Consider the following 20,308-nt stretch of genomic DNA (forward strand, 5'->3'; position numbering starts at 1 on the left):
TTTTCTTAAAATAATAAATAAACAAATAAATAAATAAATCATACGACATTAATAACATAAAATTAAACGACATTTCCCAGAGTTCCTTGGATCGAACTGCTTCCGTGTTCTTAGCGCAGCTTCCGGCAGCTGTGAGTTGTCGAATCTTTTGGAGCTCAGCAGCAGCACTGATCTTCATCATCGTCATCTTCATCATGCGCTGGTTTGAGGGCTCAATCCCAGCGGCCATCGCGTCAGCTAAACAGCGCAAATGTGTGTTTGTGGTTGTGATCACAGGTACCTGACTATCATCATCATCTCCGTCACACACACTAACTGTTTGACTGTGTTTTTACAGTATTAGTCGATGACAGGGGATGTCAGGACACAGATGGATCCGGTTAATGTGTCAGATATGCGCTTATATTAATCAGATATGCGCTTATATTGACACGCCGTGTCCGTATCAGCTGAGTCATTATTATCCATATTTCATCATAACGTCTTTTGTTTACCCAGTGCAGAGTGAGTTGATTTGTCCAGTCAGAACCGGATAATTTCGTCAAACTGACTGAGACGATCATGTGATTTCAAGTGTGTTTCTGTCTGTCTGTCGTTCTCTCTATCTATCTGTCATTCTATCTGTCATCTATCTATCTGTCTATCTGTCGTTCTGTCTATCCATCTGTTATTCTATCTATCTATCTATCTATCTATCTATCTATCTGTCTGTCTGTTGTTCTGTCTATCTATCTATTTGTCATTCTGTCTATCCATCTGTTATTCTATCTATCTATCTATCTATCTATTTGTCTGTCAGTCTGTCTGTCTGTCGTTCTGTCTATCTATCATCTATCTATCTGTCTGTCTGTCTGTTGTTCTGTCTATCTATCTATTTGTCATTCTGTCTATCCATCTGTTATTCTATCTATCTATCTATTTGTCTGTCGTTCTGTCTATCTGTTGTTCTGTCTATCTGTCGTTCTGTCTATCTGTCGTTCTGTCTATCTGTCGTTCTGTCTATCCATCTGTTGTTCTATCTATCATCTATCTATCTATCTGTCTGTCTGTCTGTTGTTCTGTCTATCTATTTGTCATTCTGTCTATCCATCTGTTATTCTATCTATCTATCTATCTATCTATCTATCTAAGTATCTATCTATCGTTCTGTCTGTCTATCTGTCGTTCTGTCTATTCATCTGTTATTCTATATCTATCTGTCGTTCTATCTGTTGTTTTGTCTATCTGTCTGTCGTTCTGTCTATCTATCTGTCTATCTGTCGTTCTGTCTATTCATCTGTTATTCTATCTAGCTATCTGTCGTTCTGTCTATCTGTCGTTCTGTCTGTCGTTCTGTCTGTCTGTCTGTCGTTCTGTCTATTCATCTGTTATTCTATCTATATCTGTCTGTCTGTCGTTCTGTCTATCGTTCTAGTCTATCTGTCATTCTGTCTATCTATTTATCTGTCTGTCTGTCTGTCTGTCGTTCTGTCTGTCTGTCTGTCTGTCGGTCGTTCTGTCTATCTGTCTATCATGTCTTTCTGTCTGTTTGTCGATGTCATTTAATCTGTCTATCTCTATCCGTCTATCGATCTGTCTGTCATTAGGGGCGGATGATCAGTCCTCTCAGCTGATCTCCAGTTGGGAGACGGAGAGTGTGTCGGATGCGGTGGAGAACTGCTGTGTGGCGATACGAGTGGACGCTCAGAGGTCAGTGAGACCGACACACACACACCAGATCAGTGTCATCTCACTGATTTCCTCCAATCACACACACACACACACACACACACACACACACACACACACACACACACACACACACACACACACACACACACACATCAGATCAGTGTCATCTCAGTAGCTGCGTTTACATGGACACAATCGGAATGAAATCAATCCGACTGATGAATCCGAACAAGGTGTTTACATGAATGATAAATAAAGTAATCGGGTTGATGCGCGCGTTTATATGTCACAAGTTTCAAATCGGATCTGATGTTTTGACATGCGCACACTGCACAAATATACAGAGTTTCCCGCTTTTTTGCGCATAAATATTCTCCTCTATTGGATCTTTATTTGTTTTAAACAGCAGACGTAATATTAATTCGTCTCTGGTCATAATCTAGAGCATATTAACCGTTTTGCCGTGCTGCTTATTGATCACGCAGTAAAAATGCCCCTCCCCGCGGCCAAAACCAGACGTCTGTGGATGAGAATCCAAAACAAGCACTGGTGGGACGTTGTCCTGCTTTACTTCACAGACGCGCGAGTGAAATGAGAATTTTAGAATGACGGGAAACTTATTAATATGACACTTTATTCAACAGGAAGAACAGCTCGTTCTGCGCGTCATACGTCATTACGCTATTTAACGTCATTGCACATGCGCAGTCCTTTCAGTTTCGGTTTTCAATCCGATCAAGTGTTTACATGTTCTCTCGATCGGATTACAAAAGGGATAAACCACCCCTTTCAATCCGATCGAAATTTCATTCGGATCGAGCTCAATCGGATCAATTAAGGTGTTTACATGAAGGTTTTTTAGTCCGATTGAGCCGTCAATCCGATTATAAGTGTCCATGTAAACGCAGCTAGTGATTTCCTCCAATCACACACACACATCAGATCAGTGACTACGTTTACATGCAACCAAATAATCCATTAGTAATGGGATTGACGGCTCAATCGGACTGAAAAGCCTTCATGTAAACTCCTTAATCGATCCGATTGAGCTCGATCCGCATTAAATTTCGATCCGATTGAGAGCGGTGGTTTATTCCTTTTCTAATCCGATCGAGAGAACATGCGAACACTTGATCGGGTTGAAAACCGTATAAACCGCATATGACGTAGAAATAGCGTATCGTAGCGTATGACATGCTGAACGAGCTGTTCTTCCTGTTGAATAAAGTGTCGTATAAATGAGTGTCCCGTCATCCTATAATCCTCCGTTCCCTGCGTCTGTGAAGTGGAGCCGGACAACGTTTCGCATCCACAGACGACTGGTTTTGGGCATTTTTACTAGCGGCACAACGGTTCATATGCTCATTGTCTCCAAATTACGACCAGAAAAGGATAAATATTAAGCCTGCTGTTTAGAACAAATAAAGAACCAATGTTGGAGAATAGTTATTATGTGCAAACAGTGGGAAACTGTATATTCGTGCAGTGAGCGCATGTCAAAAAATCAATGCTTGTGACATATAAACGCGCACATCAACCCAATCACATGTTTAGCGTTCATGTAAACACTACGTTCGGATTCATCAAAATGACATGTAAAAGTTGTGCATGTAAACGTAGCCAGTGTCGTCTGGATGATTCCCTCCACTCACTCCAGTCTCTGTCTGTCTCTCTTGTTCTTTCAGTGAAACATGTGTCCAGTTCTCTCAGATCTGTATCCTTTGCTGTTCTTCTGTGGACGCTCGGTGGGATTTTACTGGCACATCTAAACTATAAATACACCTAATGCAATGTCCAATTTCACAGGAAACATTTTGAGTGTTTAAGCTTTCAAATGGTTACTAAAATATACAATAAAAATGTTCACATTGATAGCAAATACAAGATTCATATGTGAACAAGGCTCTCAGTGCTTAAAAAAGAAACAAAACAAGAAACTCATGACCAATAAGAGTCAGGCGTTCCTGTGACAATCTGAAGGAAGAAATGCTCACGAACAGCACATCTACAGAGTCAAATATATATATAAATACACACACATGCATGTGTATATATTTGAGTAAAATTGCATGTATATACTGTATATATTTAGATATTTTACATATAAATAAAAAAAAATTCTTAAATATACACATGCATGTGTGTGTATTTATATATACAATATAATTATACACAGTACACACACATATATTATGTAAACACAGATTATTTGGGATGCGATTAATCGTTGCACTGCTTTAGAGTCAAATGTGATTTCTCAGATATTCCAGGTGTGTTTGTGTCTTTAACTCTGAGCTCGCACAGATCCGGTGGTGTGTATCCCCTCCAGTTTCTTCATAGGAGAGAACGGTATTCCTCTGGAGGTCATCGCTGGCAGCGTCACGGCGGACGAGCTGAACCGGAGGATCATCAAAGTCACCCAGGTGAATAAACACACGTCACAACGGTTAGAAATGATCATGTACAAGCAAACATGATGGTGAGAACCTGCTCACGCTGAAAGACTTGTCTTTGTTAGTTCTGCAAAACTATAGTTTAAACATCAGATTAGTTGTATCATATAGAGGAGAGGTGGGGTAAAGTAATTATTAACAGAGCTTCTCTGTGATTTTAGTCCCGTCGGAATGTGCATCTCAGTGATCATCACGGACAATGTCAGTAAAGATTACGGCGACTTTTACCTTCAGTAAAAAGGTCCGGAAAAATTACCTCAGGTGACACTAATCCCGTGCGAATAGACCCGCTGTAAATATGTATGTAAATATTCCGTCATTTCCTGTTTAAAAATAGTTTTCCGCAGTTTTTCAAGTACGGAGACGCTTGAAGAAGCATCAGTCACGTTCTAGGTGCTGGAACGAGTCTGTGGCAAAACTCAAGTGTTTCACACACACCATCAGATCAGAGAGAAGATCGAATGCACTTGTTAGAGGCACGAAACATCTTTTAGCGTTAGATAAGTGCCTTTCACCAACACAATCCAATCTGAAGTTGATTAATACATCGTTCGACCGGACATAACCGTTTTATATATATAAATATAGGTTATATGTGTTTGCGCACGTGATATCAGGAAGCAGCGTAACACACACATGACGACAGGAGTGACGGCGGTGTGTAAATCGAGTTACTCTCCCACTTCTGCTAGTTTACTGAGATCTCTTATCCCGTGCAAATTGGCCATTAATATTACAGGCGTCCTGTGGTAAAATTACATCACTCCATCTACCCTAATAGTCCCGTCCGAATATGGCTTTATAGAGGGAATGCATTGACGTCACTTTCCCGCGGGAACACACTCCCTCAGCCGGACTGAGTGGCAGAAGAGCTTCTGAATGACTGGATTTAAAAGAGGAAACTGCGAAAACACGAGTAAAACAAACGATTATCAGTTTAAACTAAAGGTTGGACTCGATATACTGTTCCTTACAACTTACCAAAGATCCAGTGATCATGGATATTGACATGCAGACAGGAATCATGTTTCCTGACATTTATATGTGCTTGATTTTGACGCCAGGGAAATACATAAAGCAAATTTGCCTGTGAATGCTTTATATAAATACAATAGAGGTCTAAATCCAGGTGATCACTTATATCAAAGTTATTTACAGGTGCTGGTCATAAAATTAGAATATCATCAAAAAGTTGATTTATTTCAAGAATTCAACTTAACAGGTGAAACTAATATATTATATAGACTCATTACATGCAAAGTGAGATATTTCAAGCCTTTATTTGTTATCATTTTGATGATTATGGCTTACAGCTTATGAAACCCACGAAATCAAAATCCCAGAAAATTAGAATATTACATGAAATCACACAGTAATTACACAGTGATACCATGGTCATTGAACCAGGTTTTGGTTCTTCTGGCAGTGTGGGCAGGTGCAAATCCTGCTGGAAAATGAAGGAAGCATGAAGTGCTCTGGAAATGTCCTGGTAGACGGCTGCGATGACCAAAGTCCTCTTTTCTGATGAGAGCAAATTTTGCATCTCATTTGGAAACCAAGGTCCCAGAGTCTGGAGGAAGAATGGAGAGGCACACAATCCAAGATGCTTGAAGTCCAGTGTGAAGTTTCCACAGTCTGTGTTGGTCATCGGCTGGTGTTGGTCCACTGTGCTGTCCACTCAACGCAGCCGTCTACCAGGACATTCTCAGAGCACTTCATGCTTCCTTCAGCAGACAAGCTTTATGGAGATGCTGACTTCATTTTCCAGCAGGATATGACCAGCACCTGTATATCATCATATCGCCAGCCCTAAAACTCGAGTATACTCGTATATCCGAGTGAAACGGCCTCTCAAACTAGACCAAATGTGGGCGGGGCTTGATTTTGTCTGTAGGGAATTGATTAGATGGTGGTGGTTTGCTATTGGTGGATCTCATGTGAGTGACAGGTTGCTCCGCCCACATCATCAGAGAAGAGAAGAGACGCTGCGAGAGGGAGAGGACGTTATTTACATAAAAAAAACAAGACTTGACCATAGTGACTTTAATGTAGATGTAGCCTCAGATTTCTGTCAGGTTAGACACACACACACGCTAACAAACCCTTCTGTACAGATGCACACGGAGCAGATTGAAGGTGCCGAGACGGACACAGAGAGACCCGATCAGACGCCCGCCTGTGAGCCTCAGGACGCTCTGAACGTCACTAACCTCAGCTCTGCCACATCTAAAGGTGACGTTTTAAAGCCATCGAGAGGTGGCTGGATGATGGTTCGCTCACATCTGGTTTTCAGGAAAGATTGATTTGCATCTAGTGCTGGTTCAGCTGTGTTTCAGACACGCACTGCTGATTTAGCAGGTTAACATGCAAATCTGCATGTTTCGATTTCATTGCAAGCGTGTTTCGTTGAGTGATCCTTCTGTTCCCCCAGAATCCCTGTCTGTGCCGATGGAGGAAGAAGGAGCGTCAGGTTACGTGACTCCAGGTGAGGATAAAAGCCTGCCGTCAGAAGACGCGTCTCAGCCAGACGAGCCCTTAGATGCCAGAGTGGAGAGGTGAGTGGAGCACCAGTTAGCATGAATTCTGGACAAGAACTAGTTAGACAGCGAGAGCCCGTCTGATGTACATGTAAAGCGGCCAGTCACAGTTCAGTGTGTTTTTACATGCCATTTGTCTGAAATAAATGAATCCTCTGATCATTTCAACCGTGAGAGGATTTTCTTTTTACTGAAAACGCCAGTTAAAGGTGAAGTGTGTGAGATTGACAGCTAGTGGTTGAAATGGGTACTGTAGTCCATATAAAAAATATTGGAGAGAGTTGTTTTCCCCGCCCCGTCCTCCTCAGACTCAACACTCACATGGGTTGCCAGTTTGAGGACACGCAACAGGAACGAGCGCAAATGACAATGGAAGACGAGGAGACTGACACACAGCAAGTTGATGAGTTGATTTATTGATTTGTTCACTAGCTTCCATAACTGCAATATGCTGTGTTTTCCGCCATCTGGCATCCCGGGGTGTCGAAATACTATTGGGTAAATTGGCAACATGCAGTATCGCACAGATCAAAACAAAAACAGACATTCTGACACAGAACGTCTAAAGTAAAATAACTGGCTGTAGAAGTTAGTGCTGCACAATATCTAAGAAAATTGCGATATGCGATTACTCATTAAATAATGCGATATTCAATAATGCTTAAAGTGTGTAAAATAAATTTAAATTATCTTTAAAATATACAAAAAATGTGTTTCACATTCTTTTTGTGACAAGAAAACATCCCTACAACTTCTGAAAGTGAAAGTGAACATCACACAACCTGGTCAAAAATGACCGGCCATTCAAAAAACTGCTTAGCAATCTCTCATTATGCTTTTGTTATTGCCAGATATTTGATTCAATATTTATTTATCAACTTCAGCACCGGTTTCACATTTCATTTTGATTGTAGGCCTCATTGATCTGAGCTTATGTACCTTATGTGAGGTGCGTAAGCTAAGATCAATTCATAGTTTTCACTAGCGGAGGCAAAAACATCCATAGAACTGCCCAATTTTCCATCTCAAAAGAAGAAAAACAAAAATATGTGAACAAAATAGAAGTTGTGGGTACTTGTGATGCATATAAGCACCTGCTGCAGTATTTCAGGCACTAAAAACGGCGGGATATTCTAAAACGCTTAACGTAAAAATCACTTAAAGTACTAAAACACTGATATTAAAAGATCAAATTCAGTGTAGAGTGTATTGATGATGCAGATGAGCCCAGAATATGAACTCAACACGCTGAATGCCCAAACATTTTCTTCATAATGGTTTTCTGTGGAAAACGTTTTTTTTTCTTTTTTTTTCTTATGTAGGTTAACGAAGAAGCTGGAGGAAAGACGTGAGCAGAAAAAGAAAGCAGAAGAAGAGGTAATTCTCTCTTAACACACTCTGAACGTCCACTGAAAGCTGAATGACGTGAATGACGCCACGTTCCTCTCTCACACGGGCAGAACGAGCTGAAGAAGGAGGTGGAGAGGCGTAAGATGGGGAAGGAGATCCTGGACCTCAAGAAGAAGCAGGAGGACGAGAAAACCAAACGCCTCCTGGACGAGAGGAATCGAGAGAAGGCGGAGGAGAAAGCGGCCAGAGAACGAGTCAAGCAGCAGATCGCTCTGGTATCTCGTCAGATCAGTGATTTCTCGTGTTGTACAGTAGGGCTAGTGCAAAAAATGCTTTTCTTACTTAGTATTTTTGTCTCGTTTCCAGGTCAAATATCTAAAACATTTTAAATCAAGATGCATTTGCCAGAAAAGTACTTTTATTTATTTATATAGCACATTTAATAGCAACGTTGTTGCCCAAAGTGCTTCACAGTTAACTAAAACCAGTAGAACATACATGTATAAAAATATTTATCAAGCCTAGCAGATGAAGGCATGACTACACACTCTTAGACATACCCCCTCACACAACAGTATAATGAGATCAGTGTAGAGAGAAATAAAGATAAATGAAAATAAGTTATATCTGCAATGTACAATAATACCCTTAACTAAAAGATATAGGCTTTTAATTGAGACTTCATTTCTATTGTTTGAGCTAGCCGGATATGAGGGGGGAAGACTGTTCCACAACTTGGGAGAAAGTAAAATGCCATTATGTCTTGTTTTCTGGGGAAATGCTTTAAAAAAAGCTAATTATCTGCCAATGGGGAAAGAATAATAATCTTAATTCAAACAGAAACAAGATTAATTTTCTTACCCCATCGGCATATAATTTAAATTTTTTTAAACAACAACTCACTTGATTTTGGAGACATAATATCTTATGGACTTTTACTACTTTAGTAAAATGCATCTTGATTTAAGATATTTGATGTTAGATATTTGGACTGGAAACAAGACAAAAATACTAAGTAAGAAAAGCATTTTTTGCAGTGCAAATTATATCATTCCATTCACAAGCTTGGGATTTGATTCAATTTGATTAATTCAGATATACTGTATGTATATGCGTGTCAATCTTTCTCAAGGAAAAACAAACTTGTTAAAATTAACTGATTTGTATACAAGCATTTAAATTTTAAATTGCAATTTAAGGCAGTTTTTATAACTTTTGAATAACATAATTATGTATCTACTCCACTTTTTGAAATATAGACATTTAATGATAGATTTAGTCAAACATACATCAAATATTGCAGAACAAGTCAAAATAAAATTAATTTAATTTAAAATAAATAATAAATAATTTAAGTAAAAATTTGTGCTGGGCAACAATTAATCGCGATTAATCGCATCCAAAATAAAAGTTTGTGTTCACATAATATTACAACCAACAGTTACTACTTTGGGTAAATGCTAATTAATAGTCTGTTAATAGGGAGGGTCATAAGCATCAACATATGTTTAAACCAAAGAGCAAACAAAAACAGCAATGAAATATGTGATTTTATATATAGACACCAAAATATATTCAAAAAGTTTAATTACAATTAATTGCGATTAATCGCATCCAAAATAAAAGTTTGTGTTCACATAATATATGTGTGTGTACTGTGTATAATTATTTTGTGTATATATAAACTCACACATATATATATATATATATATATATATATATATATATATATATATAGTTAAGAAAAATATGTTATTTATATATAAAATATTTATATATATATATACATGCATGTGTGTATTTATATATATATATATATAACAGACAAACTAACTAAAGTCAGACGTGCTCATGATCAGTGTCATTCGTCCAGTAGGAGATCTAGTTCCTACACGAGTTGTGCTGTTGTACATACACACATCATCACACACGCTTGACTTTTGGTTTGGTTTGATCCACAGGACCGTGCGGACAGAGCGGCCCGTTACGCTCAGAACCAGCAGGACACAGAGGCCACCAGACTAGCAGCGCTGCAAGCCAGAGCCGCCGAACACGAGGCCAAGAGAGACGCCACACAGAGAGAGAGAAGGTGACATCACTAAATCAAGCCTGTGTTTAGAACCTATAGGCCCGGTTTCACAGACAGGGCTTAGACTAAGCCAGGATTAGACCATAGATCAATTAGGACATTTAAGTAATTTTTATAAACATGCTTAGAAAAAAAACATTACCGATGTGCATCTTAAAACTAAAAAGGCACTGATATATTTTTAAGATCAGTCAGTGCAAGTTTATTTCAGTGGAAACAGCTCAGACTTACATTTTAGTCTAGGACTAGTCTTAAGCCCTGTCTGTGAAACCAGGGGTTAGAATTTTTTGTGACGGATGACATCGTTTACTCTCCAGAAAAATTACTGAAGATATTAAGTCTAATTTAAAAAAAAAATGAAGTAAGTTTATGCTTAAAAGCAATAAAATAAAAATAATCTTGCTTTTCTTTTAAATGAAGATAATTCTTCTGACCCCGTCGGCAGATATTTGTTCTTGTTTTCAGCAAAAACTCGCTTCATTTTGACACATTTTAGTAAATATTGATTTAAGAATGTTTCGTATTTTTGTCTTGTTTTCCAGATCAAATTCATAAGAAAGAAAGTCATATTTTGCAGTGTGCGTAGCTAATAAATAATTCTGCTCGTTGTGATTTTTAAATATCTGAGTAAATTAAATTCAGTATATTATAACCTACCTTGATGCATAAATCCTTTACAGCTGAACAAAATAGGCATAAAAGAATGTAGTAGTAGAAAAAGTAGGAAGCATAAAAGAATAGAATTATATTTTTTAAATAAACTGTAAAATCTAATTGATATATGAGCTAAACACTGACCTGAATAATGGCACTTGTCTTCTATAGAGCTGCTTATAGCTGAATTAAAGGGATACTTCACAGATTAGCATTAAGCTTTGTATCAGTAGAAACCCGGTAGTGTTTTCGAGTGACCGTGCTTCCCTCCCTCATGCCCCCTGAGACGAGAGATTTCTGTATTGTGTGTCTGGAAAAAAAACTCAGATGACACAAAAATCGTCATTTATCGTCATCAGAGGCTTTTGTGTCCAGAGGTGAGAGACTCCAGCCAGTAGGAGGAGCTCGTCCCGCATGTCTTCAACCCGCCCATAGGGGGATCTCACCATAAAACGCCGTCTCAGTTTCGAGTCGACTAGTAGCCTAGCTGTATCATTTCTCCCGATACGGCCTTCTGTAACCGGGAGGCGTGGCTTGGGAGTGTAGGGCAGCGAAGCAAGTGCATTCTGGGAGTTGTTGTCTTTCATCCACACGAGCCAAAAATACATTTTCTGGCTTTTCTCAGTCTAGAAGGCTCCAACTTCTAAAATAATTTCACATTTCTACTGCATAAATGACCCAATTGAAATACACATTCATCTTTCCAGCGGTGAAATATTCCTTTAAACTGATTTTTATAACTGATTAACTTTACACAGATATTTGTTTTTGCTTTTTGCATTTTTCAGAAAACAAGACTTAATATCTTAAGTCTTAATGTCATTTTGCTTCTCCAGTAAATGTATCTTGATTTAAGAATGTTTAGATATGTTGGCGGTGTAACAGGACGTTAGATGAGTGATGAACTGATGATGTTCTCTCTCTGGTCGTCTCAGTGCGGTCGCCAGGATTCAGTTTCGTCTGCCGGACGGCTCGTCCTTCACTAACCAGTTTCCCTCAGAGGCGCGTCTGCAGGAGGTCCGACAGTTCGCTGCTCAGGTCAGTGTGTGTGCGTGTGTGTGTGATGATGACCTCACAGTTTTACCTGGGGTCATCTCTCTCTGTATGAATGTCCTGTGAATCTGATGATTGTGTTGACCGGGTTTGAGTTTTCGCTCTGATACATTAGCAAAACCTCAACAGTGGCTCTCTTCTTCTCATTTCCTGTTAGTGGTGTTTTCATTTACATTACATTTATTCATTTAGCAGATGCTGTTATCCAAAGCGAGTATTTTTCCATTGAGATGCTTTTTTACAACTTGAATGTAAAAGTAAATCTGATTGAAATGTTTAGGAAAAATTAGGGCTGCACAATATATCGAAATTATCGCAAATTTATATATCGCAACGGCTTGCAATAACTGGGGTCATGAACTAAAGACAGAGAGAAAATCACTCACTGCTCTCGGCTGAATAACTTTTGTAGCTTTAATAAGAATCAGTATATATTTCACTCATACAGTGAAAACTAAGCAGAGTTATTTTTTTATTTTTTTTTACATTTGATTATTCAGTTTCTGTTGTTAAATAACCCTTATGTTGGATAACCTGAACCCCTGAACCCCGAGGTTTACACTGATGTTAAAATAACACTTCTTACGCTACAGTAAAACACTGATGTTCACTTCCAGAAGCTGTCGGGATGTTTTCTTGTCACAAAAAGAATGTGAAACACGTATGTAGGTTATATCATTTTAAAGATATTTTAAAGATAATTTAAGTTTATTTTACACACTTTAAGCATTATTGAATATCGCATTTTTCTTGAATATTGTGCAGCCCTAGTAAAAATGTTTAGCAAAGTCATATTTGTGTTTGTTTGCCACTGTAATGAACGTGCGTAGAGTCTAACACCTGAGAGTGGTGTAACTGTCATGAGTCGTGTGTTCCTGCAGGAGGTCGGGAACAGATACGGTCAGTTCTCACTCGCCACCATGTTCCCCAGAAGAGAGTTCACCACTGAAGACCTGGAGAAATCTCTGCTGGAGCTGGAGCTCGCACCCAGCGCATCCATCGTCCTGCTGCCTGTGAGCCTCACACACACTCACACTCACTCACTCACTCACACACACACACACACACACTCACTCACTCACACACACACACACACACACACACACACACACACACACACACACACACACACACACACACACACACACACACACACACACACACTCACTCACTCACTCACTCACTCACTCACTCACTCACTCACTCACTCACTCACTCACTCACTCACTCACTCACTCACTCACTCACTCACTCACTCACTCACTCACTCACTCACTCACTCACTCACTCACTCACTCACTCACTCACTCACTCACTCACTCACTCACTCACTCACTCACTCACTCACTCACTCACTCACTCACTCACTCACTCACTCACTCACTCTCACACACACTCACTCACACACACACACACACACACACACACTCACTCACACACACACACTGTGTTGATTAATGTCTTGTTTTCCAGTACAAATATCTAAACATTCTTAAATCAAGATACATTTACTGGAGAAGCAAAATTACTTGTATAGATATAAATATATAAAGTCTTGTTTCTGTCAGAAAAATAAACTTAATTCAAAGGGAAACGAGATAACTTTTCTGACCGTAATTACTCCAGACGGCCAGTAATGACTTCACTCCAAAGTAAGACAGAAGTTTTGGGGAACTGACCCTTTAAACTGGGAAGGGTCGCAGCTCTTGCATACTGCTAGTTTCACTGCTTCTGTTGTTCTCATTTGTAAGTCGCTCTGGATAAAAGCGTCTGCTAAATGAATAACTGTAACTGTCCTTGCTGTGATTGGTCCGTCAGCAGTCGAGCCGGCCGTCGAACGCTGTGGTGAGCTCGTCCTCAGGAGGAGGCGTCTGGGCTCTGCTGGGCTCGCTCCTCTACCCACTGCTGGCCGTCTGGAGGATCATCAGAGGATTCCTGTTCAGCTCCGCCCCGACTCCCACAGCCGCCCGGAACCAGCACACACACAACACACACGACTCCAGCGCGGGCTCCAGCGCCGGCGCAGAACCAAAGAGGTGCGTCTGTGTGTCTGTGGGCTTCGCTAGATGTGTTTCCTTCCTAAGTTGTGAATTTAAAAGGCTCCTATTATGCTTTTATTATTCATGTTCATCTTTCTGTTGTGTGTAATGTTGCTGTTTGAGCATGAAAAAGCTCCAGTTCTTCTCTATATCAGTGTCAGTGTTTCTGAACTCTTGAAACGCCTCCATTGTAGTCTTGAGTTTCTTCCGGGTATGAACACGTCACAATATTCCTAATTTAAATAATTAATGTGCAGAATAAAGGGGCGGGGCCTGGTTGAGTTAGTTAGTAGTGTGTTAAACTGGTGGTTATGGTAATTAGGGGCGGGACATTTCCCAAACACACTCGAAGCGCTCGACCAATCACAACACACTGCTCCAGCTGACCAATCAGAGCACAGTGTGCTTTTCAGAAGGAGGGGCTTCATAGAGACAGGAAGTAAACAGAGCGTTACTGACAGACTGGGAAGAGAGGAGCCGCAACAATGGAGAATATGAGGAAAATAATCAACATTCAAGCAGGAAAACCTGTTCTAGTAGAGCCCAGAAAACAAAACTTAGAAAAGGGGCGCAATACGTCCCATGTGTTCAAGTGAACTAGGAAATTGATGCAAAATATCAGTAATAAAACTGTAAGTTTCTGCGATCAGGCTCTTTCTCCCTCCATCATAAATGCGTCTCAGAGCGTCAGACCAAACTCAATAAACGCTGTCATGTTCTCTAGTGTTCGGATGCTGGTGTTCGGGAACACACTCGCGTGAGACGCTTCTGGAGGGAATTAAACCAAATCATTCTGATCACACACTTTAACTCCAGCTTATTCTAACCACCAAACCAACATTTGAGATGCTACGATGTGATTGGTCCGCTGGTTAGTCCAGTTATCCAATCACAGCCTCTACTGAGGCACTTTTTTTTTATTGCATTTTTTTTTTTTTTATATCTCGCAATTCTGACTTTATATCTCGCAATTCTGACTTTATATCACGCAATTCTTCTGACTTTATATCTCGTAATTCTGACTTTATATCTCGCAATTCTGACTTTATATCACGCAATTCTGACTTTATATCTCGCAATTCTGACTTTATATCACGCAATTCTGACTTTATATCTCGTAATTCTGACTTTATATCTCGCAATTCTGACTTTATATCACGCAATTCTGACTTTATATCTCGCAATTCTGACTTTATATCTCGCAATTCTGACTTTATATCTCGCAATTCTGACTTTACATCACGCAATTCTGACTATATCACGCAATTCTGACTTTATATCACGCAATTCTTCTGACTTTATATCTCGTAATTCTGACTTTATATCTCGCAATTCTGACTTTATATCTCGCAATTCTGACTTTATATCTCGCAATTCTGACTTTATATCACGCAATTCTTCTGACTTTATATCTCGTAATTCTGACTTTGTATCTCGCAATTCTGACTTTATATCACGCAATTCTGACTTTATATCTCGCAATTCTGACTTTATATCACGCAATTCTGACTTTATATCTCACAATTCTGACTTTATATCACGCAATTCTGACTTTATATCTCGCAATTCTGACTTTATATCTCGCAATTCTGACTTTATATCACGCAATTCTGACTTTATATCTCACAATTCTGACTTTATATCTCGCAATTCTGACTTTATATCACGCAATTCTGACTTTATATCTCGCAATTCTGACTTTATATCTCGTAATTCTGACTTTATATCTCGCAATTCTGACTTTATATCACGCAATTCTGACTTTATATCTCGCAATTCTGACTTTATATCTCGCAATTCTGACTTTATATCTCGTAATTCTGACTTTGTATCTCGCAATTCTGACTTTATATCTCGCAATTCTGACTTTATATCTCACAATTCTGACTTTATATCTCGCAATTCTGACTTTATATCTCGCAATTCTGACTTTATATCACGCAATTCTTCTGACTTTATATCTCGTAATTCTGACTTTATATCTCGCAATTCTGACTTTATATCACGCAATTCTGACTTTATATCTCGCAATTCTGACTTTATATCACGCAATTCTGACTTTATATCTCGTAATTCTGACTTTATATCTCGCAATTCTGACTTTATATCACGCAATTCTGACTTTATATCTCGCAATTCTGACTTTATATCTCGCAATTCTGACTTTATATCTCGCAATTCTGACTTTACATCACGCAATTCTGACTATATCACGCAATTCTGACTTTATATCACGCAATTCTTCTGACTTTATATCTCGTAATTCTGACTTTATATCTCGCAATTCTGACTTTATATCTCGCAATTCTGACTTTATATCTCGCAATTCTGACTTTATATCACGCAATTCTTCTGACTTTATATCTCGTAATTCTGACTTTGTATCTCGCAATTCTGACTTTATATCACGCAATTCTGACTTTATATCTCGCAATTCTGACTTTATATCACGCAATTCTGACTTTATATCTCACAATTCTGACTTTATATCTCGCAATTCTGACTTTATATCTCGCAATTCTGACTTTATATCACGCAATTCTGACTTTATATCTCACAATTCTGACTTTATATCTCGCAATTCTGACTTTATATCACGCAATTCTGACTTTATATCTCGCAATTCTGACTTTATATCTCGTAATTCTGACTTTATATCTCGCAATTCTGACATTATATCACGCAATTCTGACTTTATATCTCGCAATTCTGACTTTATATCTCGCAATTCTGACTTTATATCTCGTAATTCTGACTTTGTATCTCGCAATTCTGACTTTATATCTCGCAATTCTGACTTTATATCTCACAATTCTGACTTTATATCTCGCTCGCAATTCTGACTTTATATCTCGCAATTCTGACTTTATATCACGCAATTCTTCTGACTTTATATCTCGTAATTCTGACTTTATATCTCGCAATTCTGACTTTATATCACGCAATTCTGACTTTATATCACGCAATTCTGACTTTACATCACGCAATTCTGACTTTATATCTCGCAATTCTGACTTTACATCACGCAATTCTGACTTTACATCACGCAATTCTGACTATATCACGCAATTCTGACTTTATATCACGCAATTCTTCTGACTTTATATCTCGTAATTCTGACTTTATATCTCGCAATTCTGACTTTATATCTCGCAATTCTGACTTTATATCTCGCAATTCTGACTTTATATCTCGCAATTCTGACTTTATATCTCGTAATTCTGACTTTGTATCTCGCAATTCTGACTTTATATCACGCAATTCTGACTTTATATCTCACAATTCTGACTTTATATCTCGCAATTCTGACTTTATATCACGCAATTCTGACTTTATATCTCGCAATTCTGACTTTATATCTCGTAATTCTGACTTTGTATCTCGCAATTCTGACTTTATATCTCGCAATTCTGACTTTACATCACGCAATTCTGACTTTACATCACGCAATTCTGACTATATCACGCAATTCTGACTTTATATCACGCAATTCTTCTGACTTTATATCTCGTAATTCTGACTTTATATCTCGCAATTCTGACTTTATATCTCGCAATTCTGACTTTATATCTCGCAATTCTGACTTTATATCTCGTAATTCTGACTTTGTATCTCGCAATTCTGACTTTATATCACGCAATTCTGACTTTATATCTCACAATTCTGACTTTATATCTCGCAATTCTGACTTTATATCACGCAATTCTGACTTTATATCTCGCAATTCTGACTTTATATCTCGTAATTCTGACTTTGTATCTCGCAATTCTGACTTTATATCACGCAATTCTGACTTTATATCTCACAATTCTGACTTTATATCTCGCAATTCTGACTTTATATCACGCAATTCTGACTTTATATCTCGCAATTCTGACTTTATATCTCACAATTCTGACTTTGTATCTCGCAATTCTGACTTTATATCTCGCAATTCTGACTTTATATCTCACAATTCTGACTTTATATCTCGCAATTCTGACTTTATATCTCGCAATTCTGACTTTATATCACGCAATTCTTCTGACTTTATATCTCGTAATTCTGACTTTATATCTCGCAATTCTGACTTTATATCTCACAATTCTGACTTTATATCACGCAATTCTGAGAAATAAAGTCAGAATTGCGAGATGTAAACTCGCAATTGTGAGATAAAAAGTCGCAATTATCTTTTAAAATGTTTTATTCTGTGGCGGAAACAAGCGTCCATAGTTTTATGTGTTAAAAGTTTTGCATTGTAGTTTATGCACGTCGTCTGATCAGATACAAAAAATGATCTTCTTCAATTGAGTGCATGTTTTTTGTATTTGCATTTGCATTTTTAGAAATTATGCGCATCTTTTCCATCCAATTTTTATTTTTATGCAATATCCTAAAATTTGCATAAAAATAGGTGGCTATTGTAGAGCTGTGAAAGAGTCCGTGATGTCACTGGATCTCGCTTCATAACTAATCAACACTAGATCTATTGCTTCAGCATTTAAACCCTTTATGTCAAATGTTTTGCTTATAAAAGTGAGAGAGTCGTCGAGGCTCTATCGTGTGTGTCAGTGAGAGGAGTTTCTGCTCAATTCTCCTCGTTCTGCTGTTTCCCGCTCCCAGAGATGCAGTTCGTAAGAGGGTTCTTGAGAAGAGGCCAGAGGACTTCAAGAAAGATGGGAAAATATACCGACTACGGACTCAAGAAGACAGCGAGGACGACAACAACACCTGGAACGGCAACTCCACGCAGCAGATGTAGTGATTCGGTCCCGAGCGGTTTGATTTGATTGTGTTTCAGTCTTAACACGGTGGGTTTTATCATTTAGGGCTATGGTTTCCATTTCCCCGTCCCTCCCGCTCCATCCCGCATGGGTTAATCAAATCAGGTTAGCGTATTTCGCTTCTGCGTGCCGACTACTTTAACCAGGACGACTCCAGGCTTGACAAACACACTGGTTCCCGGATGATGTTCTGTTTTTGCCAGGGTTGATTTAATACAGTTACAGTATTTAATAAAGCTGTGAATTCCTGAGGGCTTTGTGGCGTTTTATACGGTGGTTTTGACCCCCCACAGCATCATAAAATGCCTCGGCAATAGAATGTCTTTCTACTAGTTCAGCACAGATGCTACTTGATCCTTTAACCATAGAATAAAAGATGTTTTTCAATGAAACACTTCGACTGAAGTCATTCTTCTCTTTTTTTTTTTTTTTGTTTGTTGCGGTTTAATCCTCTACACTGTAAAACATTATATGATCAATAAGTTATGTTTTCCATTGCTTTAAGGCGAGACACGACAGGCAAAAACTGTTTGTTTTTTTCACTCGTCAATTTTGAGATTTTGGGATATTTGTCTTCAATAACATGTCTTCTTTCAGACTTGTGGTGAAAAAAAAGTCCGAAATACACATTTAGGTCTTTATTTTACTACACTTTGTCTGTTTGCGTCTGTAGATTTCTCATAAATTCAACAAAAGTTGGCGTTCTTAATCATCCCGCTGCTAATATATATACCGTTAGAAAGCTCTCTCTCTCCTGTACAATGCTGTCGGATCCAAATATGGTCGTTTCCTTTTTATCAGCAACCAATCGTGAAAGTAAAAGGGCTGAATGCGCAATCTCATTGGCTGATGCTAAATCTTTAAAGCCCGTTTTCTCAAAATGACCTTTCTCTCATTCTCCAAGTCTGAAATCTCCACTTCAGTAGCACCGATATACACCACACTTTCCAGTCTTGTACCTAGTTATATAATGAAGACATCTACAGAGGGATATGTAAATATATTATTCCTAGCCTGATTTATATAACATTTTATTCCAAAAAACATGGCGAAAATCCATTTTTTAAGGCTATTGACAGTATTTTCTGATTTACAGGATAACAAAAGTAGATATCCATAAATCCCTCTGTAATTTTTTTCCCCATCTAATATGTGAACACAATGAAAAAATAAATTTTAACCTGGCTTTATCCCTTTTTTTATATATGCAAATTAGCGCATATTTAATGAGATAGTGCCTAATTTGCATATTTAAACATTAAATTACAGAAAACTTGTAATACATTTTTTTCTCTCATCCTAATCAACTGGGAAAGTTTCATGGTGATATCTGCTAGTTAAAAATGTTACCCTATTCACCTGTAGTGTCTCGCCTTAACTTTTTTTTGTTATGTGAGATTCAACAAATTTTTTAAGTCAGTTTATTGTCATTTAAGTTGAAATAACTTTGTACTTAAAACTTTAAAATATATATATTTTACAGTGTAGAACTATCTTAAGAAATTCATCAATGTGCAAAAATGTAGGACAACTCAAATTGATTAATTACCCGACACAATAATTATCTGCAGTTACTATTATCTGTTGTACTCAGTGTGATCATGTTTTGTAATTCATATTAAAGGTAAACATATTTTGAGTTTTCATTGCTTTCACGTCTTTCACTGCATCATCAGTTTCTGTTTCTCCGGTTACG

At 38.3% G+C, this 20,308-nt stretch overlaps 1 protein-coding gene across 2 annotated transcripts; it reads left to right on the forward strand.

The window, feature by feature from the left end:
• The first annotated feature begins 85 nt into the window (after positions 1-85).
• Positions 86-20,258, forward strand: ubxn4 (UBX domain protein 4). Of its 2 annotated transcripts, none has more exons than XM_084420433.1 (13): positions 86-276; positions 1,587-1,689; positions 3,357-3,385; positions 3,976-4,094; positions 6,239-6,356; positions 6,556-6,679; positions 7,984-8,038; positions 8,122-8,286; positions 9,973-10,100; positions 11,690-11,792; positions 12,689-12,820; positions 13,626-13,843; positions 18,452-20,258. In XM_084420433.1, exons 1-13 carry the CDS (start codon positions 195-197, stop codon positions 18,588-18,590), a joined length of 1,515 nt encoding a protein of 504 aa, XP_084276559.1. In that variant the 5' UTR covers positions 86-194; the 3' UTR covers positions 18,591-20,258. The 2 variants fall into 2 exon arrangements, with proteins under 2 accessions (XP_084276559.1, XP_084276560.1); XM_084420434.1 differs by having other exon boundaries at positions 95-276; positions 13,629-13,843.
• Positions 20,259-20,308: the final 50 nt, after the last annotated feature.

This window comes from Rutilus rutilus, assembly GCF_951802725.1.
Source record: "Rutilus rutilus genome assembly, chromosome: 10".
NCBI lineage: Eukaryota > Metazoa > Chordata > Actinopteri > Cypriniformes > Leuciscidae > Rutilus > Rutilus rutilus.